This window comes from Mastomys coucha, unplaced genomic scaffold (genome assembly GCF_008632895.1).
Source record: "Mastomys coucha isolate ucsf_1 unplaced genomic scaffold, UCSF_Mcou_1 pScaffold23, whole genome shotgun sequence".
Lineage (NCBI taxonomy): Eukaryota > Metazoa > Chordata > Mammalia > Rodentia > Muridae > Mastomys > Mastomys coucha.
Window position 1 is genome coordinate 115,802,770 of NW_022196906.1, and position 26,829 is coordinate 115,829,598.

General features: G+C 52.1%; 1 protein-coding gene across 4 annotated transcripts in view; it reads left to right on the forward strand.

Moving 5' to 3' along the window:
* Vipr1 (vasoactive intestinal peptide receptor 1) overlaps positions 1 to 26,619 on the forward strand; it is a 30,696-nt gene extending 4,077 nt beyond the window's left edge. Inside the window, exons 1-13 of one of the 4 annotated variants that reach the window (XM_031344548.1) lie at positions 3,295 to 3,862; positions 7,589 to 7,694; positions 11,871 to 11,978; positions 14,001 to 14,107; positions 14,777 to 14,883; positions 15,151 to 15,283; positions 18,269 to 18,422; positions 18,889 to 18,949; positions 19,176 to 19,245; positions 19,554 to 19,645; positions 22,181 to 22,310; positions 22,514 to 22,555; positions 23,133 to 26,619. In XM_031344548.1, the coding sequence (XP_031200408.1) occupies positions 3,821 to 3,862; positions 7,589 to 7,694; positions 11,871 to 11,978; positions 14,001 to 14,107; positions 14,777 to 14,883; positions 15,151 to 15,283; positions 18,269 to 18,422; positions 18,889 to 18,949; positions 19,176 to 19,245; positions 19,554 to 19,645; positions 22,181 to 22,310; positions 22,514 to 22,555; positions 23,133 to 23,324 (1,344 nt within the window). In that variant the 5' untranslated portion in view covers positions 3,295 to 3,820 and the 3' untranslated portion in view covers positions 23,325 to 26,619. Of the gene's footprint in view, positions 1 to 3,294; positions 3,863 to 7,588; positions 7,695 to 11,870; positions 11,979 to 14,000; positions 14,108 to 14,776; positions 14,884 to 15,150; positions 15,284 to 18,268; positions 18,423 to 18,888; positions 18,950 to 19,175; positions 19,246 to 19,553; positions 19,646 to 22,180; positions 22,311 to 22,513; positions 22,556 to 23,132 lie in introns of those variants that run through there. The other 3 variants (XM_031344545.1, XM_031344547.1, XM_031344546.1) reach the window with 3 other exon arrangements.
* Positions 26,620 to 26,829: the final 210 nt, after the last annotated feature.

Below are 26,829 nucleotides of genomic sequence, written 5' to 3' on the forward strand. Positions count from 1 at the left end.
TCTTTCTTTCTTTCTTTCTTTCTTTCTTCCTTCCTTCCTCCCTTCCTTCCTTCCTTCCTTCCTTTCTTCCTTTCTTTCTTTTTTGTTGTTGTTTTTGTTTTTTGTTTTTCCGAGACAGGGTTTCTCTGTGTAGCCCTGGCTGTCCTGGAACTCAATCTGTAGACCAGGCTGGCTTCGAACTCAGAAATCCGTACATTGGCTATTTTCAACGTTTAATATTTACATCATTTGTTTATTTTGGCTAGAATATATTTGAGTCAATTAGAGGAATGTTGACCTTTAACTCCTTGGTTCAAAATGCATCTCTAAAATCCAAGACCCCTTTCCTGTGTGCTACGATATTCTAGTCACACCTAATACTAGTCTCCCTCATTCCTATATTTAAACGTTCTCCAACCTCCCTTAAGCACCACAGGACAACAGTGGCATCTTCAGAGGGTCGTCTTGTTGCCATGACTCTCTATCTGACTGACAGGGTCAGATAGCTAGCTAGTCGGCATTTGGGATGAGCGTGAGGTGCGTTGGCAGTAAGCATGGGGCGGAACCAGCCCTCTATGCCTTCTATCTTATGTGGCTCAAGAGTCTAAGATCCGCATCTCTCAGGAAGTGCCTCCTCCTAGCTACCTTCAAAAACAAGTTCTTCCTGCATAACAGGTCACTGGGGGAGGGGATGAGTCCACAGGCTGGCATCTGTTAATCGAAGACTTGCAGGCTTGAGCTCCTTGGGTGGTTGGTACACAGCATTCTGCAGGTGATAAATATCAATATCGGCAGCATCCACAGATCCTGGTCCCTCTTCTCCAGGGGTGCCCAGGACAACAGGAGCTGTAAACGGAACATGCTCCCTGAAAGGTTTTCTGCCCCAGAGGAAACTTCCCAACAAGTGTACTGAGATGGGACAGGTTGGCTGGGCTGAGATTCCAGCAATTATGAGAACCCTTTCTTGAAAGTGTGTGCTGTCTGTCTGCCTGCCTGCCTGCCTGCCTGCCTGTGTGTAGTAGTGTTGTTGTCGTTGAACAGAGCTGGGCATGGAGACACACACGTAATCTTTGCACAGAGGAGGCCGAGGCAAGAGAGTCAGAAGGCAGAGCTGAGCTCTGGATCCACAACCAGCCCCTGTCAAAAACAAATAAGAGCCTCTGTGTGGGGCATGGATTTAAAATGAGTTTAAAATGAGCTGGGCATGGTGACACTCGCTTGTAATCTCAGCACTCAGGAGGCTGAGGCAGGAGGATTGCCGGTATGGTTTCCAGATTAGCACCATTGTAAATCAGTGGCCATATGCATTCACAGAAAAGTTTGTGTAGGAGCATTCATTTTGTTTCCTTGGGTAAATGCCTGGGCTGGCTAGCCAGATGTGCACCACTGTACGTAGCTTTTACCTGGGTGCTAAGGATCCAAACTCAGGACCCTCATGCTCACTCAGCAAATACTTCACAGGTGTGGGCATCTCTACAATCCCCTGGGAAGTTTTTTAACCCCAAAATGCAGCTCTGTAGCCTGGTTTCTCTGCTTTCCTCTGTCTCCCTCATTCCTATATTTAAACGTTCTCCAACCTCCCTTAAGCACCACAGTTTCCATTTTGCACATGCATGTGTGTGTGTGTGTGTGTGTGTGGCATGAACACACACCAGTTCAAGTTACTTTTCTCACTCTGAGCATGCAGCTCTTCTCAGGAGGAGCCATGATTCACAGAATGTGGATTAGCAGAGAGGGAAGATTCATGTTCTTGGAGGAGAGGCATGGAATACCAGGAAGGGAAAAGAAATCAGATGTGCTAGAGGTAGAGAACAGGCGACCCAGAAATTCTCCATGTTTGGTTTCGGATACCACTTGGCAGTGGTAGGGCGTTCAGACTGCCTGCGCATTTGAAAGGCATATGACAGGGGCAAGCCTGGCCTGGCCTGGGAACTGGGATAGAGCTTCTGTCATAACTGCTACCTGCTCACGGCATCTTCCACCGTGAGGCGTGGGTCCTCAGCATGTGGAGGCAGACATGATAGGGTCGTGCTGTTGGGAACTAGTGTTTTGGGAGACAGGTGCAGATGTGTTTGGATAAATCACCCAGTCACTCATCCATGTAGTGGCCACCTGTCTGACCCAGAATCTACGGTCCTCACAAGGCTCTGCCACCTCCTCAAGACTGCTTCCTCATCAGGAGGCAGGGCTGGGTCCATGCTTACAAAGACTTTTTGTTTAATTAGAAAAATGTACAGATCTAAAGTAGCAGCTCAGCAAACTGGTGTGTGTGTGTGTGTGTGTGTATGTGTGTGTGTGTGTGTACTGTATGTTTGTGTGTGTATGTGTATGTATTGTATGTTTGTGTGTGTGTTGTATGTATGTGTGTGTATTGTATGTTTGTGTGTATGTGTGTGTATTGTATGTTTGTGTGTATGTGTGTGTATTGTATGTTTGTGTGTGTGTATGTGTGAGTATGGTGTGTGTGCTTATGTATGTATGTGTGTGTATGATGTGTGTGTGTGAGGGGGTATGTATATAGCGTGTGTATGGTGTGTGTATCTATGTGTATGGATGTGTATATGGTGTGTATATAGCATGTGTGTTTGTGGGGGGGTGTATAGTTTGTATGCGTATTGTATGTTTGTGTGTGTGTGCGTGAGCATGGTGTGTATGCTTGTGTGTGTTTGTGTGTGTATGGTATGTGTGTATTGTATGTTTGTGTGTGTGTATACGTGAGTATAGTATGTGTGTTTGTGTGTATGTGTGTGTATATGTGTGTGTATGGTGTGTGTATATGGTGTGTGTATGGTGTGGGGGGTTATGTATATGGTATGTGTATGGTGTGTGCATATGTGTGTTTATGTGTGTGTATGGTGTATGCATATATGTGTGTTTGTGGGGGAGGTGGGAATTGTGGTGTATGTGTGTGTGCTTGCATGCATGTATTGGTGTGGCAACCACACAGGTTAACTTACCACACCTTCCCATCTTTCTGCCAGGCCTTCTCATGCCCTCAGCAAGAAAATGGGGCTTTATTTACTCTTCTACAGAGCTTCTCCCTTCCTCCGGACATCAGGGTCTCTCTACGCTTATCATGTGTTGTGTGATCTTGGGTTTGGGGGGATGGAGGACATGTAAATGGATAGTAGAATGTGTGATGGCTTCTATATAGGGCTAATGCAATAGGAAGACATCAAATAGGACCAGATGTCCTACCAGCTGCTGCTGATTCCCATCTCCTTTGATGGTCCCAAATTCTCTAATAGGTCACAACAGCAGAAGCCATTCATAGTGATTCTTAGAGTTTAGAATTCTGCAGACAGCAGACTTTCCCTGTCTCGATCTACCTCATGATCTACCTCATACTCCCTTCAGAGGCCACCGGTCTTCCAAAAGACTCTCGTTTCCCTGTATCCAACCACCTATAGTGTGACAGGTCTTTGCAGTGTGTGCCCCGTACCCTCATCCTTCTGGACCACATCTTTGAGGGTCTCCATAGCCCAGGAGTCAACGCTCATACTTCAAAACTGGCATTCTAGGCCCTTCCCAAGTCTAACCCAACTCATCTCCATGACTCCTCACAAGATATTCCTGGAACTCCTCGCCGTATCTACACAAGGCTTCTGGCAACCTCCAACATGGGGATTTCATGTCTGCCTGCCTGTGTGTACCCTGGGATGCTGACCACCCCTTATTGTCTAACTCTTCCTCATTCTGTATAAACTGTCTCTGCCATCCACCCTGATGCTCACTCTCTACCTAGATCCCACCCTGGAGCTCATCCAGTGAAAAGCAAGCTTGGCTGATTTGGCCAAGGAATTTTCCAGTGTCCACTGTGTGTCTGAAGTCAAGAAGGATAATGAAGATGTTTGGAAAAAGGAAATGGGAGAGGAAGTCCAAGGTCTGCCTGAATTCCTCAGTGATAAGGGCCAGAGGGAGCTGCCCTGGCTCCAACTCCCAAGGGCCATGGTTGACCAGATGGCCAAAGGCAAATCTCTGTCAAAGGATTGATGCTACACAGACTAGGGTCAGAGACTTGGGTCCTATCTAGGGATATGACTTACTGGGTGACCTCAGGTCCCTCTCTGGGTCACTGTTTCCTCTACATTCCTCCAGACAAGGGTATTTTCTCAACTAAATTTTGGCAAAGACAGTTGAACTACTGGAGACCATACGTCTTTGTGGTTCACAGCTCTTCAGAATTCAGGATTACCCTGGGGACTCCTGGATCCATGCCCCTCTCCTCTCCCTGACCCAAAACCATGCTCTAGGGTAGTGCTCCTGGAGGGACAGTTGCATGATGCCAGCCAGAATCCTATTTAAGAGTAGGAGGCAGAAGTGGCTAAGAACTAGGTGCCCCACAGTGACTCAAAAAGGAACTTCTGGGGAGATGGTTGTTGGTAACCTACTTACCATGTAAGCACAGTAATTGAGTTTGATCCCTGCATACCATGTTAAAAATAGAGGAAGAAACAGGCAATAGGAATAGAGGAAGGAAGGAAGAAGGAAGGAAGGAAGGAAGGAAGAAAGAAAGGAAGGAAGGAAGGGAAGGAGGGAGGGAAGAAGGGAAGGAGGGAAGAAGAAGAAGACAAAAACTGAGTGGCTAGCAGAAATTTGAAATCTTAATGCTAGGGAGTCAGAGATGTGTGGATCCTTGGGACTTGCAAGACACCCAACCCAGTCTGGCATGTTCTAGGCCAATGAAGCCCCTGTCTCAAAAAATAAGGTAGATGATACTTGAAGAACAGTACCTAAAGCTAATCTCTGGTCTCTGTATACATATCCACACATTTGTGCACATGTACACACACACACACACACACACACACACTATGTGTGTATACATACACATATACATGTGTATGTACATATAAATGTATATATGCATGTATATATGCATGTATGTGTACATGTAGATGCTTAGAAAAAGGATAAAAAATGGGAGAGGAGATCAAGGTCTGCCTGAGTTCCTCAGTGGTAAGGGCCAGAGGGAGCTGGCCTGGCTCTGTTCTTCCACATATGTATGGAGTACCAGTTTGTAGTCTTTATGGCCATTTCTCTGGCTTAAGAGGGAGCCTAAGAGTGAGGGGCATCCACTGTTCTGTCTTCACACTGCAAGAATGGACACATTGGGTTCCTGGGATAGGAAAATTAACTAGCTTGAGCCATAAACAAGGCTATTGGCTAGTGTTGTGGGAAGATCTGGTTTCAGACATGGCCCTCCTTCCCTGCCAAGCAGCTCTGGGTTTTCTCCGAGTCCATCCTGCCCACCCCAGCGGCCTCCTCTTCATGTTCTGTTTGTCAAGGACATCACCACAGAAGCCCCAGCCTCTGATCCTTTGAGGTTTTTCCAATCCAGTGGGGAGAATTAAACCTACTTGCCTAGCTTAATCCAAAGTCCCAGGCGTGTGAGCCTTCTGCCTCAGAAGAGCCTGGCTTGGGCTGGGTGCCAGGCGCTGAGGCTGGGAATACTGGCTGACTTAAGCCTTGGTCACACCAATCTTCTGCAAGAGGGTTCATCAGGAGCAGGGACAGAGTGGGGTGGGGGAGGGGTGTCTTCCCAAATGAGAACCTTGGCAAGCTTGTGCGTGCCGCATGTGTACAAACATAGCTGGTATCCACGCGGACTGTCCCGCTTTCAAGACACTGCGCAGTGACCCAGGTGACAATGTGAGAAGGACCCTGAGAGTCTGGGATGAGACATCCAGCTGTTGGTAGTCTGGTGCCCAGGAAGACACCAAACAAAGCAGCATGGTGATGGGAAGAGCTGGCCGGCCAGCCTGACCTCCTCTTTCCAAACTACCGTATGCCCCACTCCTGGGGATGAGCTAGTCACAGATCCTGAAGCCACACCGCTCCAAGTATTCTAACTGAAAAGGTGGGGCATGAGATTCCTAAGAGGATACAGAGGCACAGGGTCTCCTGCAAACTGCCTTTGGCGTCTTTAAGCGGTTCTGCTGAACAGTGCTCCATGAGAGCACCACACTACTTTCCGTACGCCAAGTTTAAAGGACTTAGCAGCAGTGCATGTCTAGGCTCCAGTTGGCTGGGTACCTGCGTTGGCTGGTATGACATCCAGGCCTGGACAAGTGAGGTGTGGGTGGCAGGGACTGCCCATGGGATCTGGGCTAGGACAACCAGAGGACTAGTTGGACCACTGGTGGCCTGGAAAATGACAAGGCTCGCAGGAACAGGAGACCTGTTGTGGTGGAAGGGACCTTTCTCTTTTTTGGTGCTAGTGGAGGGCGCCCTGCTGCCTGGGTGCAGGTCAGTCACCGCTGTTGACTCACATAGACCACTGGTCCAGTTCTGTGTTCTTTGATGCTGCCAGCCAGGAGGTCCCCTTAGAGGGAGGAAATGCAGGGACGCCCTCACGTCTGTGTTACTTTAGCAAGGCATTGAGTTGGGGCGTGGCAGCATGGGACCTGAGGCCCAGGAATGAGCATGGCAAGGCAGACCCAATCTCTAACCCTGAGGTCGCTGGAGCTTTACCTAGGGCGCTGGTGCAAGCTCACCCAGGCAGACAAGAGGAAACTGACAGAGCATTGTCAAGAACTGCAGCCACTTCCTAATGTCAGAGGCAGACCTAAGCTGTCCCAGCCCAACTGCTCATCCACAGAGGCCCTTACCTCCTCCACACCCATGACCCCCCAAGGCCTGACATTTTCCCCTTGGTCCCCGACCGCCACTACTCAGACTCATATCTACCCCAGTGCCATGTCTTGTCATGATGTCTGCCCTTCTCACCCTGCTTCTGGGTCAGGACCTGCTGGAGGGCAGTGGACAATCATGGCTTCTCTATCATCTCTCTTAACTTTGCAGAGGCTCGGGAAGTGGCTTGTGGTCTGCAGATTTCTTGTGAGCCCCTTCCCCCCCTTACTTGCTTTCACCTCCCTGGTTGTCATGGAATCCATTTTAGTTTGTTTTTTTTTTTTTTTTCCTATGGTGAAGGAGACTGTGAGGCCTGGCAAGAAGGATCAGCTTCCCCATCTTCATGAGAGAGACTGAGCATCTTCCTTCCGTGAAGGAGTTGCTGCAGCCAGGCTCATTCGTTCTGTCTGGGCTTGGCCCCGGGAGCCGGAAGCTGGTCTCCAACGTCCTATCACAGCATCACCAGCAAGGGCCCACCCATGCAGGGAGACTGAGGCAGGGCCAGAGCGGCAGAGCCTAGTGATCAGCTCAAGACTCTAGGGAAATGCTCTTTCCAGGGTCAGAATCCTTACAGCAGTAGCACTGCTTGGGAGCCAAGAGTCCTCAAAGGGTCTTCAAGGCAAAAGCTGGGGTCCGGTGAGAACATGTGGACCACACAGGCTGGGATCAGGGTGCTGTTTAGGGCTGAGGTAAAGGTACAGACAGTATGGGTTTGGAATGATGCCCGGCCTGGGGCTTTTGTAGGGTATAAATTAGAACCGGGATAAGTGTTCATTGGGGCCTAGGATGGGTTATAGACTGGGTTGGGGTTGGGATTCAGTAAGAGGCTAAGATGTCCACCTTGGCCAGAGTAGACATCTAGTGTGGAACTCAGATCCCCCAGCTGAGAGCTGGTTCAACCTTGGCTGACCCAGCTCGCCCCCTGTTCCTCAGGTCTGTGGTTGAGGCTGACACCTTCTGCCTGCTTTGTCCTCAGGGCAGCCGGGCAGCCAGCCCGCACCAGGAGTGTGAGTACCTGCAGATGATTGAGATACAACGTCAGCAGTGCCTGGAGGAGGCCCAGCTGGAGAACGAAACCACAGGTGAGATGAGTGCGAGTGGAGGAGTCCCAAGTCCCCACAGGTCACAAGCCCAGTCCAAAGCATGTGGCTCCCACAATAGCCAGCCCGATGGGGATTGAGGGCACAGGTCATACGCCAGAGCTCTCGGCCCCAGACATAGCAGAAGGGCCACAAGGCCACCACACCTTCCTGACCCCATCCACATCTGGGGAATTCCCAGCTCTTATCTGGGAAAGGTCTTTAAGGGTCCAGCCATGGCTGCTGGGCTGCTGGGCTACCCAAGGAGGAAGACAGAAGCTTCTGATAGTAAAGGCTTTTCGTGATGAGACTGGTGGTTTCCATCAGCCCAAGGCTCTCCTTCACCCACCATGGGGGCACCCCAAGTCAACTTCCTCAACCCCTGACTTACCCAGAGCTTAGAAGAGACCAATCGGCCAGACCCTGCAGCAGCCCATCAGGACAAATGAGAGAGAGCTCTGTCTACTTGGCTTGGTGACCCAGGGTTTAGCAAACCTGAACCGTTGTCAGGTCTAGGGAAGCAGAGGGGCTGGGAGGCTCGGAGGCTCACCTTACTGGGAGAGAGTTAGCATGGTGGGGCAGAGACAGTTAGGCAGCTGGGCCTCCATTCCAGGTCATCTCCCAGGCTGGGCTTACGGTTACATAATGGAAGCAGGGCGCACCTGTCCAGCTTGCTGGCTCCTGGCTCCCCACAGCACGCTGAAGCTGTTACGTAAGCTTTTGGGGCCCCTCCTTAGCCCTGGTGCACAGACCTCCTGTGCTCATGAGTGGATTCTGGTACATAGTCTCACAGATGAGCCTGGCCTGAGCCACACTTTATGGCAGGATGGCCCCCTAACTCCTGTTTCCCTGAGACTGAGGTCTGGGTCAGTGGGTGACTAGACCTGCCTACTGCCCGTATGCCCCACCCTGTGATGCCAGGCTGCAGACTGGCCTCAACGGGCCTCAAGATCATGGATGATGCCCAAGAAGCTCAGACTCCAGACCCTGGGCTCCATTGCAGTTTCTCTCCAAACCGGTCCCCAGAGCAGGGACTGGCCACACTCATGATCCCAATGAGGTCACTGCTGGCACAGGGTGCCTGTGGAGTGCCAATGCCCCATACACAGCAACCAGATTGGGACCTGGAAGAGGGCAGGCATAGGTGTGCAAACTGCGTGTCTGCCCTGACTGCTGCTGAGATTCGCATGGATGCAGGTGGGCACTCCTGGCCGAGTCTCCCTGAGGCTGAGTCTCCCTGAGGCCATGCCCCTCCTTGCGGAGTCTATCCCTCTGCCTGCCTGAGTGTCTCTGTAAGACAGAAGCCTGTATCTGTTTAAATCAGGATGTGACAGGTGTGCAGTGTCCCTGCCTGTCCGTGAGTGGGTGCACCAGCGTGTGTCCAGTCTGTGCATTTGTGTCACTCCATCTACTCACGTGGTGGCCTGCCTTCCTATGCCCATGCATGTAGATTTGCATGGATGCCTGGGCTCGGTATGCCTGAGAATACGTGTGAGTATATGTCATTGTATGTAGGAGAATCTATAAAATTGACTCACTGGAGCTTTGTGCCAGCCTGCCTCTCCATTCCTCATCTCAGCAGCTTAGTTGGGTTTTCCTATTGGGGTCCTAGCCCTGAGTGGGGAAATCTCCCAGACTCACAGTCATTTCTAGAAACCAAGCATTTGCTTGACTGTCATTACTCCATGGCGTCCCATCCCAGCTGCCCCAGCAAACCAGCCCTGAGGAACCTCCCTGCAAGGAGCCTCCCAATCTACACTCCGTGGGCCTCTTTTCTTGGTTCCCTGCCTGCTTGCTGACCTGGGTCCAGGACCAGTTCACAGCATGCCGTTGGCTGTTCTGCACTTCTTTGAGGGGAAATGCAGCCTCCCCACAGGGCAGAGCCCAGCCCCTTCTATTCTTTCCCACCTCTGGTGGAGCTGAGCACAGGACCCAGCAGCGCCCCCCCAACCACACACACACACACACACACACACACACACACACACACACACACACAACTCTTCAGTTCAGGCTGGCAGCTCGGAAAGCCCAAGGCCTGGCGGAGACCCAGACACAATAGCTGGCCTGCAAAACAGGGTGTGCCCGGCACTGTCATCAAGGGTACATAAAGTCCAGTGGCAGCCAAATTCCCAGAGAAATGCTACCGAGCCCTGCAAACCAGGAGAGGAATGTGTGAACAGGCAAGAGACTTGCCACACCTCATCCTGTTGCCTCCGTTTCCTCATCTGTGAAATGGACTGGTTATATAAGCTACTGCTTTAGAGGCGGAAACAATGTTGCCGCATTCCAAAGCTAGTGCTTACTGATGTTAATTGAAACAGATCAGAAATCGTGAGCAGATTTGCCTGGCCTGAGGGGCTCCTGTATGTCCTCCAGCAGAAGATGGACCACTAGCCAAAGCAAACTGTGGGACTCCGGAGGGACTTGGGGGAAATGTTAATGTGAGGGCGGGGGCATTAGCCTTCAGTGCAGGTGCCACCCGACTGCTGCAGCAAAGGGGGGCCCCGCCACCTCCCACCTCACTCCCTTCCTTGACTGCCACATGACCACAGCACTGAGAGCCTGCTCTCCCCCTAAGTGGGTGCATTCCTTCACCTCCTCTTCCCAGGCCCCCTTCTTGAGAACTTATGAACCTTCGGACCTGGGCTGGTCTGGGCTTGGCCCAGCTGGCATTGACTTTGACTCTGGGGTTGGGTTTCCTGAGCAAATCTGTAAGGCTGGCAGCATTGTGAAGAAACTTACACCCTCAAGAGATGGGTCCAGAGGAGTCATCTCACCACTGGGGCACCCAGAAGGCTGGCAACATTGTGAAGAAACCTATACCCTCAAGAGATGGGTCCAGAGGAGTCATCTCACCACTGGGGCACCCATTTTTTTTTAGAAACACCCCTTGGCATCCTCACAAGCCAGTCTCAAACACTACTGAATCTTCACTCGCCGCCAGACTGCAATGCTTTGCCAGCTCTGTGAAGAGCCAGCTGCCAACCAGTATGCTCCGCTGTACCTAGAATTCTACAGCAAACATCTCCAGCACTGCCTTTACTATTATAAAACAAAATTCAAATGGTGCACACTCGTGTTTTTAAACAGTGACAGTCTCTAACAGAGCCTCTTGGGATGGATCTTGCTTTTTTTTTTGAATGTGGATTAATAGCCTTGTTTGTGTCGAGAAATCTCAAACTGTGGGACTGAATTGCTTAAAAAGTGCTGCCGGTAATTTGGTAATATAAGATTTTGAAATCTAAATGTCTGTTTTCTTACAGACTGTAAAAAAATGAAGGCCACTCATTGTGCTGCTGGAAATATATATGACGCTCTATAAAAGAAAGCGCAGAAAGGAGAGTGCTTTATAATCAAATGCCATGTGCATGTGCAGGCGTGATGGCAGTAAAAGATAAGAGGGGACGGTCTGAAGGTTGTGCCTATAAATACAAGCTCTGGGAACGAGAGAGCTGTAAACGTAGACTGAAGTCTAAGCCATGCTCCTCTCTGACTCAGATGCCACAGGCACCGCAGCAGGTGACACGGCTTCTGAAACTTCAACCAACCCGAGTTAAAGTTCAGAACAAAGCGAAGTGCAGGCAGTGCTCCCTCTCCTCTGTGACAGCTTTCCCGGAACACTCCACAGAACTAAAGCCACTGCTCCAAGGATTTGGATGCCAGAGCCTTAGCTCCTGTCATTCAAAAGAACCATACAGGTGCTCAGTAGCTCATCCAGAATGAGAGACGGTTTCCCATCGGGCAGAACCAGCTAGGCTCCCTGCCTCGCATCTCTGCTGCTTGTCCATCAAATGGGGAAGTAGCTCAGTTGGCAGTTAGTGTGCATGACAAGTCCTGGGTTTAATCCCCAGCACCATATAAACTGGGCATCGTGGTGCACACCTGTAATCTCAATAGGAGACAGAAACAGGAGGACTAGACGTTCAAGGTCTCCCTTAGGGCCAGCCTGGGCTACACAAGACGCCATCTAAAATAAACAAATAAATGATGCCATGTAGGGAGGCTGTATCCCTTATGAAGAGAGCACACTCTTTCCTTCCTGTCGGAACAGGACCTGTGCATCCTCCGAGCAGGCATGGCCTCCGCTCAGACAGAGGCCCCTCTAAGGAGAAGAGGAGGAAGAGAGTCCTCACTATGCTCATTTGATGACACGTGCCCTCTGCCTTCACCCCACAGGCTGCAGCAAGATGTGGGACAACCTCACCTGCTGGCCAACAACCCCTTGGGGCCAGGTGGTAGTCCTGGACTGCCCTCTCATCTTTCAGCTCTTTTCCCCAGTTCACGGTAAGAGCCCTGGGCTGAAAGCCAGAAGCTGTGAATGGGGCCAGCTAGGGGGCCTTGCCACTTAAGGAAGTGAGAAAGCTGGCCAAGGGGCTAGAGAAAACTGTGGGCTTCATGGCCAAGAATGGTATTGGGTCCGGAGAAGAGTTGTGGGATTTGATTAGCTCTTCACATAGAGATAAGCATGTGGGAAGGGCTCACTAAATATTTGCTCAGTAATTGATAACTGATTGACGGGCAGGTCTGATTGAGTTATGGCTCCCGTGTTCTTGTTGTCTTGGTTGTGACTCAGTCTGTCAAGGCCTGGAACAGATGACCTTAGGGGCCCCAGGAAACCATCACACGGCTTTGCTTACACATCTTGTCATGGTCTATTTGATCAAACATTCAGATGTAAGACCTCTAGACCACATTCAATCTGTATGAATGCGATGGCGTCCCTCACACCAAGCTGTGCTCCACAAACAGTGGGAAGGGACTTTGAAAACTGCCACGCATCTGCCCTCTGGGATCCTCAGAGTTAGCTGGAGACACCTTTAAGTGAGACAGTAAACAAATGTATAATAAATGGGCAGAGTTCCTGGGAGGAAGGAAGGGATGGAGCAGCCCCTGATGCTCTCTGAGATGAGGACTTGAGGGGGTGTGAACAAGCTAGCTCTTCCATAGGCACAACCATCCTTGCCCCAGAGTGTACCTGAGTGTGGATATCTGAGCCCTCAGTACCCAATGGCCAGATGACCTTGTGAAGTGAGCAGCCTGTGCAGCCATACTCCATGGGTCCAGCTCTGAGGCTGATAGACAGAAACAGGAGCCTAGGACTAGTGACTGGATCTATGGGGAGAGTGCGAAGGAAAGTATATGCAGTTGGCCTTCCATCCCAAGAAGTTCATTTGTAAGAGTGGATAAAGGTTGATGCCCACCCCCACTGCTGTGCTTTGGGGAAACAGGGCTGAAGAAAGCATGCATCCCTACAAAGATCCTTGTTTCCTATGGGAGATAAAAACAAAATCAGAGGATTAGAAAGAAGTATTCTACTGTGGCTGGATAAAATGCCTGCAGGAAGGCTGGACAAAACTCTTTCTGTGCATGCAAAAGGAGCCCACAGTTCAGATCCTCAGCACCCTGTAAACACAGACACTTGGAGCACATCTGCAATCCCCAAATTCTCAAGACAGAGACTCCAATTAAGGGCAGAGCTGACAGATGCAAAAAGAAAATCCTGTAGTTTGATGAGTTCATAAGGACCCCAGTTGGCAGACTGAGGTTCAGAGCCCAGACACGGCACCCAGTCTGGCAGAGGTACCATTGAGGCAAGACACGGAACCAGGTACAGATGGATGGACAGACAGACAAGTCGATGAGTGGACAGACGGATAGATGGGAATTCGAGTAGGTCATGCTGAGCAGTAGGGAACATGCTGAGGGGCAGTCCCAGGGAAGTAAGGGATTCTTTGTCCCCCGACATATACACTGGTCAGATGGCAGGTCAGTGTGGCCACCGTAGAGTTAGGTGTCCCATTCTTCACAGGGTTCAGGTGAGGGAGTTTTTCACACCCTTCATGGTTCTGCTGTGTTTGACAATCTCTTGCCCGGCTCTTCTAACATGGACTTAGTAAATCCATGGCCCCACATGTTCCTAATGTTCTCTGACAAGTGTAGAGCGTGATACCTTTCTGTTCGCATGACTAAGTCGCTCATCCGTCTGTGCCTTCAGTTGGTGCTGGACAGGTGGTGACTATGTACACAGACCAGAGTCTTTCTGCCTCTGCGTTTGAGCTAAAAAAAAAAAAAAAAAGAGCCAAATTCTGTTTTGCAAAGTGGAATTGCAGTGACGTCTGCTAAGTCTCTCATCCGGACAGCAGGGGCCCCAGCAGCCCTGCAGGAGCTTCTCTTCACCTCAAGGGTTATGGAGCAGGAGCCGGGCAGCACCATGGACAGAACAAGACAGCCCTGGTCGGCCTCCTAGCTCTAGACCCAGTGTCTCTTCATTCTAGTCTGTCTCTTCACCCTGTCGCCTGCTTCCAGGCTATAACATCAGCCGCAGCTGCACTGAAGAAGGCTGGTCACAACTGGAGCCTGGCCCCTACCACGTTGCCTGCGGCCTGAATGACAGGGCATCTAGTCTGGATGAGGTGAGGTGGCCATGTGCCTCTGTAAATCCTGGGATCCACTCTCCTTAAGTTCACATTGCCCAAGACCCATCCCCTGGCTCCTCTAACAGGGTATGCACAGGGCTTTTCATGAGGATCACACCCAAGGCGAGCTAGCCCCTGAGGAGCCAAAACTGAAATAGAACCCCCAAGCTGGTTTGCCTCTCTACATCTGTAATGCCAGCACTCGGGAGGCTGGGGAAGAAGATCATGAGTTTGAGGCTAGCCTGGACTAACCCCCAAGCTGGTTTGCCTCTTTATAACTGTAATCCCAGCACTTGGGATCTAGAGTTTGAGGCTAGCCTGGGCTATACAGGGAAACTCTCAAAATTCTATTTTAAAAAATGAGTGATTGACAGGTTAGAGTTGTGGGTCTCCTCTCTTTCCCGTGCTGACATCCATCATGCACAGCAGAAAAAAAAATCCGTTCACCTCCTATTACCCTCTGGACACGGTGTCCGTTAGTCCATGAAAATCGGGGCTTAGTGATTACCACTCAGCTGCTCTTGAGAGTCCTAAGCACATCTTCCTTAAGTTAGGCAGGGGCAGCAGGCACCGCATATAGCTAGTCCATCCCCATCAACAGCCCTCATTTTGAGATCCCCACACCCCTTGTACGCCTACCCAAGACCCTTGCCTGCCTCCCCACAGCAGCAGCAGACTGAGTTCTACAATGCCGTGAAGACCGGCTACACCATCGGCTACAGCTTGTCCCTTGCCAGCCTCCTGGTTGCCATGGCTATCTTGAGCCTGTTCAGGTGAGGCCCAGCCCCAGGCAGCTCAGTCTCTGCTCTTGCCTCTGCTAGGTCAGCCATCCCAACCCTCACAGCAGGTGGCCAAGATGTGGCCTGCCTCTGACAGTAGAACCTGCACAGGAGGCTGGGGACTGGGCGTGCGTCACCTTGGAGGCGGGCCTGTAACCTGGAGGCCACATCTCCTCTCATCACCTTGCCTAAGGCACCATGTCAGCCAGGAAGGGGTGGTCCCAGGCCTCTCTGCATCCCAGACGTACCTGCCTCTTGCAGGAAGCTGCACTGTACCCGAAACTACATCCACATGCATCTCTTCATGTCCTTCATCCTGAGGGCCACTGCCGTCTTCATCAAAGACATGGCCCTCTTCAACAGCGGGGAGATGGACCACTGTTCCGAGGCCTCGGTGAGGACCACCTGACTCCTTGTGCTTTTGCTCCTCATCTTTCTCCTATTTATCCCCCTCCTCCTACCCCTCTTCTTCCTCCTCCACTCCTTCTCCCTCTTCTCCTTCTCCCTCCCCCTCTTCTTCCCTCCCCCTCCCCTCCTCCTCCCTGCCCCTCCTCTCTCCTTAAGGACAGAACCACACTCACCTTGACCACTTGTCAAGACTGTGCTCTCCTTTCAGGCTTCTGAAAGGCCATTTGGAGGTTCATATATTTGTTGGTAAGAAATGCAAGTGGGTTCTTCATAGTCAGTGCCCAGTGCCTCATCATGAGTTTCTGATCTGACCTCAGGCAGCTCCCTGCCTCAGTTTCCCCATCTGTATAAGTCCTCCCCACATTCCTTCCAGCCCAGCCCTCTGTCCCCTACAGCCAGGATGTTGCTCCCTCACCACTGTCCTTCCCTACCTGCTCCTGCTGCCTGCTTCCCTCAGCCCTGTCCTGGGCTTTCCTAGGGTCAGGAGGGGCTCAGAGACCCTCCGAGGAGTGTTGCCAGTAACTGGAGAGTCTGTCTCTGTATTTTTTTTTAATTGTTGTGGCAAGATGTCTGACAAGTACAGTGGAAGGAAACAGGTTTTGTTGGCTCATGGTGTGAGCGGCAGCCCAACATGGTGGGAAGACGTGAAGGCAGGCTCGGTGAGGCAGTGGGTCACATGGCACCCACAGTCGGGAAGCAGAGAGAGAGAGATGAACACTGGTGATCAGCTTGCTTTCTCCTTTTTATTCAGCCTGGGTCCCCAGCCCATGGGACCATTTGGAGCTGGCCACCTCCAAATTAACAAAATCTGAGAACTCCCTCTCAGTCATGCCCTGGGGTCTGCCAGCTTCCGTCAAGTTGACAATATTAATAATGACCATAGTGTCTATGGAACTGAAAGGACTCCCTCCTAGGACATGGCTTGACGAGGGACTTCTACACTGTGTTCTAAGGACGCGTGGCCTCTGAGTGAGCCCAGAGAGGCAGTACACTGCTTCCAGATCAGTAGTGGGATTGCCAGGATAATGGGATCTCAAGTGGGGAGAAAAGCCCAGGGTGACTCCACAAACTGGGGCCAAGAGAAGACCAGAGAGAGGCCTGCAACCTCCAGAGAGCTTGTAAAGCTGATAGGGCCAGCCTGCCTCTGGAGAGACTAGAGTGTGATCCAGGAAAGGACTTTCCAGTCCTAGGCAGGAGAGAGAAGGCCTCACATAAGGATGCCTCACAGATAAAGGCCTCAGCGGGAGGGGAGGCAGCCCAGGTTCTGTGTTCAGGGAGAGTGGAAGATAAACGGTGCCCATGAGAGGGTGACTTGAAGCTGTGGAATGAGTGAGCGTTTCTGTGAGGAGACCTTCACTCAGGTTATGTCAACTAGACCACTCTGAGTCCTTGATCACTCTGCTCCATGGCTCACAGATCTCCTGTTGTCCTCACCTGCCTGGGCTATCATTCACCAGCTCATATGGCCCCCAGGAAGAAGAGTGTGCCCTACCTTTCCTCCTCGCTGTGATAAACACCACGACCAAAAGCAATTAGGAGGGAAAGGGTCATCTCATTGCATAGCTCACAGCCCATCATCCAGGGAAGTCAGGGCAGGAACAGAAGCAGAGACCATGGCAGAAAGCTACTTACTGGTTTGCTCCTCACGGCTTGCCCTGTCTGCCTTCTTATAGTGCCTTTGACCATCTGCCTGGGGATGGCACCGCTATGGTGAACTGATTCAGTCATGAATCCAGAAAATGCCCTACACACAGGCCGGATTGGTGGGGACACTATCAATTGAGGTTTCTCCTTCCAAACAGACAGAGGCTTGGGCCAAGTTGGCAGGAAAATAGCCAGCACACCTGTCCCGCCCTCCCTTCAGCCTTCTCTACACTGTCTCTGGGTCCCCTCCAAAGCCTCAACCCACACATATGGTCAGGGAGCTCCTAGCTCTCCCAGTACTCACTGGAGGACAGGGCGCAGGGAGCAGTGGGCAGGCTGTGAGGAGGGGAAGGGGCGTGGTGAGCAGAGAACATTATGGAGAGAAGAATGAAGGCAGGGCCGTTGGAGGGAGCAGGGAAGTGGTTGCATAGGCAGGGCTGTGTGAGTCCTGGGCTGGCTCAAAAGTGGATGGACAAATGAATGGATAAATGGGTGCTACGTGGGTGAGTGGAGAGACAGCTTAGGTGAGTGGATGTGGAGACAGCTTAGGTGAGTGGGTGTGGAGACAGCTTAAGTGAGTGGGTGGTTGATGGATGAGCAGATATAGTTGATGAATGGATGCCTCGGTGGTAAATGGATGGCCAAGTTGTCATGAGTGGGGAGGTCAATAAATGGATAGATGGCCAGGCATGGTAGCTCACACCTATAACCCCAGATGCAGAAGGATGAGGTGTAACTGTGAGCTGGAAGGCAGCCAGGGCTACCTAGTGAGTTCTAGACCAGCCTGGTTACAGTTTGAGATTAACTGAAAACTCACTCAAGCACAAATAGACAAATGTCTGAAAAGGGGACAGGTGGGTAGGCCGACAGGAACCTTTTGATATTGTGACACCACGTCATTACCAGTCAAGTTCGTGTTGGAGAACCTCAAAATGCAGTTACCAAAAATATGACCAAAAAAAAAAAAAAGCCCTAACATTTTAAACAAGCTTACCATTTTGTGTTGGACTGCATCCATGGCTATTCTCAGACACGTGCAGCCAGCCTCACACTGAGGATTGGGCATGCCCAGAGACACTGGGATCCGTAGCCAGAAGACGTACAGACACACTGACAGATGGATAACTTAAATTATCAACTCAGCCCAAAGTGCCCAAGGATATAAGGTCAAGGTCACAGGAAAACCCACTGTGCACGTCTAAAGAGCCTGATTGGGAACTGACAGCATCCAAGTTGGCCAGGCACAACTGTGTTTGTCCCCCCACTACCAGAGGTTAGGTAGCAAGGAACCTGCCACCCCTGAACCTCCCTCTGCTCCTCCCCACAGGTGGGCTGCAAGGCAGCAGTGGTTTTCTTCCAGTATTGTGTCATGGCCAACTTCTTCTGGCTGCTGGTCGAGGGCCTCTACCTATACACCCTGCTGGCCGTCTCCTTCTTCTCTGAGAGGAAGTACTTCTGGGGGTACATACTCATCGGCTGGGGTATGGTACCAGGGAGGGGGCAAGGCTGGGGAAGCTCCCTGGGAGGTGGGAGGGTACAACCCTAGTCTGCTTATGAGTCTCTCCACCGACACTCATGAATGTCCCCAGAGTGTGTGAGCCTGGGGCCCCTCCCAGCCTCCTTTGGCTGCTTTACAGTGCAGAGCCTAAACGAAAGCATCTATTCCCCCTTTCTGATCCTGACACATAGGGCTACTGTCAATCTATAAGGGGTCAAAATCATAAAGGGGGAAAAAATCTGTCTAAGTGGTCACAGATGCTCGGGCATATATAGCGTCATTAACTCTTAGAGAGTCTCTATACCGTGAACAACTTGCGCACTTACGGAAGAAGCCCTAAGTTTCCACCCTTCTTTCTCCCTCCTTCTCTTCGGTTCTTCCTCCAAATCCTCTCCCTGTGCTCTCTGCTCCTGTTTCCTTCTCTTCCTTTTATCCCTTGGCCCTCACAGGAGTGCCCAGTGTGTTCATCATGATATGGACAATTGTCAGGATCCATTTTGAGGATTTCGGGTGAGCTTCAGTCCCCTCCCTTCCCTCTGGCTGCTGTCATTTGGGGTCAGAGTCCCTGGGTATGATGCCGCTGACAAGGTTTGGCAGGTAGACAGACCACAGCATCGTGCCCAAAGTAAGAGGCTGGGGAGTAGCAGATTCTGGGCTTGGGGGCAGAGCCAGAGACACCTGGGGGATGGGTTACTCTCAGGCCGAGGACTTCTCTCACCCAAATCTCTATGTTCAGGTGCTGGGACACCATCATCAACTCCTCACTGTGGTGGATCATAAAGGCCCCCATCCTCATCTCCATCTTGGTAAGCCTTCTTCTCACCACTGAGCCCAGAGTAGGCAACCAACCTCAGAACACACAGGAAATGAGGGTTTAGGTCAGAAAGGAACCTCAGGTGTCCATCACCCACCCCTGCTTCCAGCTCTCCCTCTAGAACAGGTAGGTTGGAGGGTGGGATCTCAGGGATGCAAACAAGAGTCGCAGATGATTTGCCTCAAAGGGAAGAGCCGCCAAGAGGTACTGTGGAAGGGTGGCAGAGCACTGGGGGAGAAAACAACCCACCCCAGCTTCCTCTCTCTAAATGACCGACATTGGGGGTCTCTCATTCAACAGGTGAACTTCATCCTGTTTATCTGCATCATCCGAATCCTGGTTCAGAAACTGCGGCCACCCGACATTGGGAAGAACGATAGCAGCCCGTACTCGTAAGTGTGGGCCCAGCACCCCAGCTCCAAGTTTCCATCCTGGGTCCTCAGAACACCCCTACACATCACCTCACACACCTACCCTTACCCTCACACACCTACCCTTACCCAGAGCCAGGCTCAGCATCCCATGCCCGTCACCAAGCCCTCCGCACCTACCTCTGCGCTCCTGATACTCAGTGTCTTTCAAGTTCACACTGCTGCCCCAGGGAGGTTGAACGGAGTGGAAACCCTGTGCCTGCCTCACACACTGTATTCAGTCTGACCTGTACCTGGTAGAGAAAGGGATACAACAGATGCCTAGCAAGGGATGTCCTGGGAGATCTCACTCCATATGGAGGCAACCATGTTCAGTACTCCCCAGTGATAATAATCACATCCTTGCAGAGATCGGGCAAGGCACAGGCTGAGAGGTCTCCATGCCTCAGCCCTTGTCACACTCAGGATCCTCAGTAAAATGATCCCAACTGTACAAAAGACAGATACAAACTTCCTCAGCCTCCAAGGTTGGGGTATGCCACTACGGGTGGGAAGAGAGGAGGCATTTTCTTTCCTCATTGCTGTAACAAAAAGCCTGACAGGCAATTTAAGGAAGCAATTAAAAACCATGCTTTAGCTCACGCTTCAAGGGTACCATCCATCATGGCGGGGACAGGGCTGCAGAAGCGTAAGGCAGCTAGTCATCCTGCATCCAGTCTTGAAGTGAGAGATGAACCCTGGCACTCAGCTCACTTTTCTCCTTTTTATTCAGTCTGGGAGCCCAGCCCATGGGACGGTACCACCAATAGTCAGGGTGGGTCTTCCCACCTCAACCCCATCCAGAAATCCCCTCTCAGACATGCCTAGAGGTTTGTCTCCTCCATGATTCTAAGTCCCGTTGACAACTGATATTAACCGTTGCAAGGGCCATAATTCATTGCTTGGAAGGAGGCTGCTGTTCCCGTGAGGGGCACAGAGCTAATGGGCAAGTGGAGGGAACACAACTCACGACTAGGGCACCCATGCAAAGGCCCGTAGAACCTTCTCATTCACAGTGGCAGTTGAGAACAGACCCGCCATGCAGGCCAGCTAAGCCTGACAATCCCACAAGGGCCATCCGGTCCTGGGATCCTAGATGTTCTTAAACTGGCCTCTGTTAGGGGAAATCTCAGCTGTGGTTGGAAGACACCCCACTAGAGAGTCACGAACTGCTGGATTTGGGATTCCGTTCTGGAACCCTGTGACTGTCAGGCCTGAGGCTGACGCTTCCTCCCATTCCTGGTGTGACAGCATTCTGTCCCCAGCAGGCTGCGTGGGCAGCACATCCCTCTCCTCTCCAGAAGGAGACGTGCAGGGCTTACCCACTGCGGAGAGGAGAGGCAGCGGTCCTGTCCCGCACGCACGGGTGTCCTTTACCTCAGCAACCTTGTCTCCCAGAAGTCCAGGGCTAGAATCTGGGGGACAGAACCCAAACTGGTCGTGGCCAGGTCTGTGTGGGTGAGATGGAAAGGAACAGCTGTCATAGACAGAAGGGGGAGCTGGAGCTGGCGATCCCCAAGGAGGGGCTGTCAGTTCCCACTTTCAATTTAAAGAAAGCCTCCATCTGTCAGCCTCTGAGTATGGGATGGGTTCATGGCCAAAGAGGTGTGGCTGGGAGCCAGGTCCAAAAAAGGAGGGGAGGGCTAGGGTGCACCTGCAGGGGGTGGGATCTCAGGACCAAGGTAGGAGAGGCAGGGGCAATCACGTTTCTACCCCATTCACATCCACCATGACCTGATCCCTGCCAGGGCATCAGGAAACCATGGCCCTCACCGCCTGGACCAGCTGTGAGGTCTGTTGAGTGTACACAGTGGAGGGCCATAGGAATGCTTAGAGGGAGTGCTGGCCCCACTGGCACCAGAGCAGCAGAAAGACAAGCTGGTCTTTTGGAGCAGGACTCTGTACTGCTGTGAGATGCGGGAGGGATGCAGACTCAGGGAAAATGGCAACCCCCAGGGACAGGGCCACAGCAGAAGAGCAGGAGTCTCAAGGCTGCACATACTGACCTGATGTGCAGGCATAACACTGAGTGCTCCTCATCCTCCTGCACAGCGGGCACATGTGGCCAGCCCTGGAGCTGGGAAGACTCCATTCCTAGGAGCGGATGTCCTTGGAGACACCCACAGCACTTCCGAGGAGATAGCATCCCCGAAGCGTGACATTGCCTCACTCTTCAGCTGGGGACACAGAACCAGGAGGAGAGGGACCCACTGGGAAGTCTTGCCTCCTGAGTCTTACATAACTTAGAGCGGCATCTTCCTCAGTGGCCTTCCTCCAAAAGGAGGAGAAAGAAGGGAGTTTAATTCTCTCATGTGCTTTCCCCAGGCAAGGAGGTAGGGGGACAGACGGGCAGGAACACTGACAGACAGGGGACAGGGGTAGAGTGAGCATGCCATGGGGGTGGGGGCAGCCACTGTTTGTCCTCACAGGATCTGGTCACTATCAGCATTTGGTATGCCCACGCCCATCTACCCGTGTGGCTATACATACCCACGCCCTGCCTCTCCCTGTCCCCAGGAGGCTGGCCAAGTCCACACTTCTGCTCATCCCCCTGTTTGGAGTTCACTATGTCATGTTTGCCTTCTTCCCTGACAACTTTAAGGCCCAGGTGAAAATGGTCTTCGAACTTGTCGTGGGGTCTTTCCAGGTATGAACATGGGCCAGAGGAATTCACCTGGGGCTGCCGTGGGTCCCGGATTCCAGTCTTTTCCTTGTCATACGTTGTGACCCCCTTTGTGCTCAGTGCTGGGGCTGGTGGTGGACGGGCTGTAGGGAAGTGGGGTGGGCCGGGTGGGGCTGGGAGTGCCTGAAGTCCCTTTGCCTCACCTCTGCTGTCCTCTTCCTCCCCAGGGTTTTGTGGTGGCCATCCTCTACTGCTTCCTCAATGGCGAGGTGAGGGCCTCCCAGACCCTGGTGGGCAGGCTCAGGGTCTACAAGCCTTGACAGGATCCTGGCGAGCAAGGATGGTTAAAAGCTTGCCTCTCTCCAGGGCGGTTCTCAGACTGCCGCGCCCTGGTTGCCTGCATTCTCATTTTAAAAGGCACCTTGATTGTTCCAAGGACCTGAGGACTTAAAGCCTGCACTTTTACAAGCCCTGGGTGGGTTTCGGAGCAGTGGGATGGGGGTCCTGTGTGTATCAGAGGTGAAGGATACTTACAGCTAAGTGGGTGTGGGTTAAATTGGGAGTAAGGCATTGAGGGGAGGTGTAGTTGCTGAAACAAACACACACTCGAATGGGTGCCTGGAAGAATTGGGGTACAATCTGCCGGCAGCACCCCTCTGCCTCCCTATACTGCATTTTGTGACCTTCTGCATCCCATCTTCCCTCTCTCCAAGATCCTGAGTTGATTCTCTAGCTCCCAGCCCTGTCCCAAGCCTCCCAAGATAACATCCAGGCCTCTCAAGTCAGGGAACATCTAGCCTGCCTAACAACGCTGCACTGGAGGCTAACCACCCTTCCCACCCCTAGGTGCAGGCGGAGTTGCGGCGGAAGTGGCGGCGTTGGCATCTGCAGGGCGTCCTGGGCTGGAGCTCCAAATCCCAGCACCCGTGGGGAGGCAGCAACGGCGCCACGTGCAGCACGCAGGTGTCCATGCTAACCCGCGTCAGCCCGAGCGCGCGCCGCTCCTCCAGCTTCCAAGCAGAGGTCTCCCTGGTCTGACCGCCAGAGGCCGCCAGGCCCCTTCGCACCCTCCCCACGCCTGCCCCTGGAGCAGAGGTCTGCAGCGACGTCGCTGGCTCCAGCCTTTCGTAGGGACACACGCCTTTGCTGCAGCCAGGACCCAGTCCGTCTATGCTAGCTGGAGAGCAGGGAGGTCTAACCCAGGAGAATGCAAGGAGGATCAAACTCCACCTCTCAAGGCCGCTCTGCCAGTCATGCGCACAAGATCCGCATTCACCTCCTGGAAAGCAAACCGCCTGCCCTTAAAGCTTTGGAACTCTGTCCGTGCCTAGAATTCCACTGGGGCGCTCAAGTCGCTTTGGGTTAAGCGTTGCCATTGAGACTCCTCTCTGAGGATGCAGCACCCTCCCTGCGTTTATCTGCCAGCTCTTCCGGGTGGGTGAGTTCTTCTACCTCAGGCAGATAAGGTTGTGACCTGGAGTTTCAGTTTGGGGATTACAGCTGTGTTGTAGTCCTCCCTCAGGATGGAATTGTCCCAGTGTATCGTCAGACCTGGGAGCTCAGGGACTTACCTCTGGGGAGGGAGGGAGAAGACAACCCCAGCCAGTGCTCACCAAGTGACTTTGTCCATCAAATAGGACCAGTCCCACTAGCCTTATGCATAACCAAAGCAATATGGAGCTGCCCACTCTGGGCGCTCATCTACACACCAAGTACTGCTGCAAGGGTCAGAGGCATGAACACACAGGCCCCTTGATCCTGAAGTCACCCTGACATCACTGGTAGTGACAGAGTCAGGCATCCTTTCCTGTCACTAAAGACTACCTGGATTCTCTTGGGGTCATATTACCACCCCAACGCTGTTGCCACCCTCAGTCTCCAGTTCCTGTGGAGAGTGATTGAGTATGCCGATGACATAAAAGCCTGGGGGGGGGGGGTCAAGGCATCTTATGCCTCCCTCCACCCTTATATCAATATGGCTTCTAATCTAAGCTGGTGTCAGTAGCTCCCCCCACCCCCGGAATTGCACCAGGCTTGTATGACAATAAACACTGGCTCTAACAGGCTTAGTTCCCCTGGCCACTGTGGGTCTCCTGCTTCTTCTAAGCAGCTGTGTCACCTCTGCTCAGGTGAGAGATGACCCCACTAAACCTACCACCTTCTGACTTTGGGCAGGAGCCCCACACAAGAGCCTTTGATTCACATGTGAGTGTGAAGAGGTTGTGACAGGGGTCCTGGTATGACCCTCTCTCCCCTAAACCCATCAGGAAAGAGACAGATTCTGCCTCAGACCGAATCAAAGCAGCCAACAGAGCTGTCACAAACAGCAAGAGTTCACGATCATTCCTGAAAACACAGCAAACAGGAAACGCGGCAACCAGGTCGCTGCTAGCTATGAGCCAACCAAGAGGGTTCAATCAGTGGAGATTTCCCAGCACCAGTCAGTGAGAAGAGGCCGTGTGGCTAACGGAAAAGAGTAGACACAGCAGTGGGGCAAAGCAGGTGACATTTGGTCGGTCAGTGAGAGATAGCTAGCTCCCAAGGGTTTGTGCAAACACACTTGTGTAAACTTGTGGATGTCAGGCTGGTGTCAGAAGCCAGAATGGGCGTACAGATCTGCCTGCAATTCTCCATTCAAAGTCTGCTGCCCCCAGTACCAACCCCATGCCTAAACAAATGGGACCAGGATTCCCCCAGCAGTGCTGTGTTGTGGCACAGGGCCCTGGGAGGGGAGCAGTTACCAGCCAAGAAAACAAAGTGAGTAAAATGTGTTCAAGAGAGGAAAGGCAGAGTTAGGAAGTGAGAGGCTCAGTGGAGGGCACGGAATAAAGAGAGACTGGGAGGCTTGGGTGAGGAGCTAAGAAAACTTGTGCTGGCATTCTAGGTTAATGACAGTCAGGGACTTTCAGGTTGGGTATCATAGTCCCTTCTTCCTCTGCCAGGCACCTGTCTAGCAGGCAAACTCATCTCTTTCGCCACCTAGTGGACACTTCAAAGACTTGACCAACTTTGGCCACCTTAGAGCTTCACACTGTCAAATAGGTCTCGCACTGGGAGACAACCAACACAGAAAGCAGGGCTCCATACTGAGCTCCCAAGAGTGATCTGTGGGTCAGCCTAGGGCTAGCCCCACACTTCACCCTCAGGTCAAACCACTGGCTCTGTGTGAGTCTTGCCTTGACCCAAAAGAGCCTGACTGAACCTAGCTCCTGGTGGCTCCTTAAAACCGAACCCTACCCACAGTCTTCAAGGGCAAAGGTTGGTTAGCTGAAGTGGGTATGGACAGAAAGCTGCACCATCCGAGCCCGGAGGAGGCCGTTCGTTCTGTGGGGAAGGCAGTCCTCCCACTGTGGACTAGCAGAACAGCCCTGATGTGTTTGAGGGCTAGGAGATGTCTTAGAGTCCCAAGGAAATGTGTTGACACCCAAGTTTGTGGGCACTTGCCAGTAGAGACAAAGAGAAGGTCTATCAGATAAGGCTGAGAGATGGGAAGTGGTTGGTTAACGCAGAGAATGACCCAGGTCTGGAAAGGGTGCCAGGCCATCAACAGGAAAGGGAGGTCAGTCGGTGAGACAATAGCCTGGTTTGGAACACGCTGAATGTTATGTCTGTGAGATATCTGAGAAGAGCCTCTCTAAGGCTGTAACAAATAGACCTAAAGGGACAGAAGGTGGGAAGATCAAGGCAGCTCCTTTGGAAGGAACAGTGAGTGTTCAGGCAAGTCCCCAGGAACCCCATGGGGGGTGCTGGGCACAGTTGGGAGAGGAGGCTGACTCAGCCCTTCCGTGCTAGCTGCCACACAGGGTCTGTTTTAATGAGCAGTGGCCAGCTTCCCTACCCCCATGTGGGAACAGGAACAGCTCTTATCTCTCTGGGGGAAGGGCTAGGGGTGGGGCCACAGCTGGCAGTCATTAAACACCCTGCTCTAGTCAGGGATGGCCAAGATATTAATAGCCCTGGGAGTCTATGGCCCTGAAGACTTGGCCTCCCAGGAAAAGGACAGAGCAACCGCAGCAGGCCAGAGGGATGCGTCAGGAGGCCATCTTGGCAATGCCCCAGCCTCCACACAAGGCGGATGGGATAACCAGAAAATAGAGAAAGAAAAGTCATTGTAGAGGTAGATGTTGAACCCAACTTTCCAAATCCCCTGGTCGTGCCTCAGATATGCTATATATTGTCAAACATGGGGTCATTTGGCTGTGCCCTACCTGGGGACGCAAAAAGAGTCACTCTGGTTAGCAGTCTCGATTCTGTCTTGACATATTGTTTATCCTGTATTTTTGCATTAATTTTGATATTTTAAAATACTGCATTAAAATATTATTTACCTTGAGTTCTGGGCTGCTGTTTTGTTTACCTGCTTAGATGCTGTCCCCTCAGAACTGCCTCAATAGTGCCATCCTAGCCCTCGTCACAGCCCAGGAGTCTCAACGTCCCTAAGAGTTCCGGGATGACACTGTGGTACGAGCATCGGAGAGCTACAGGCGAGCGTCTGTGTTTCCACAAAGGACCAGGGTGATGCCAACTAGACGGGACAGCCCCA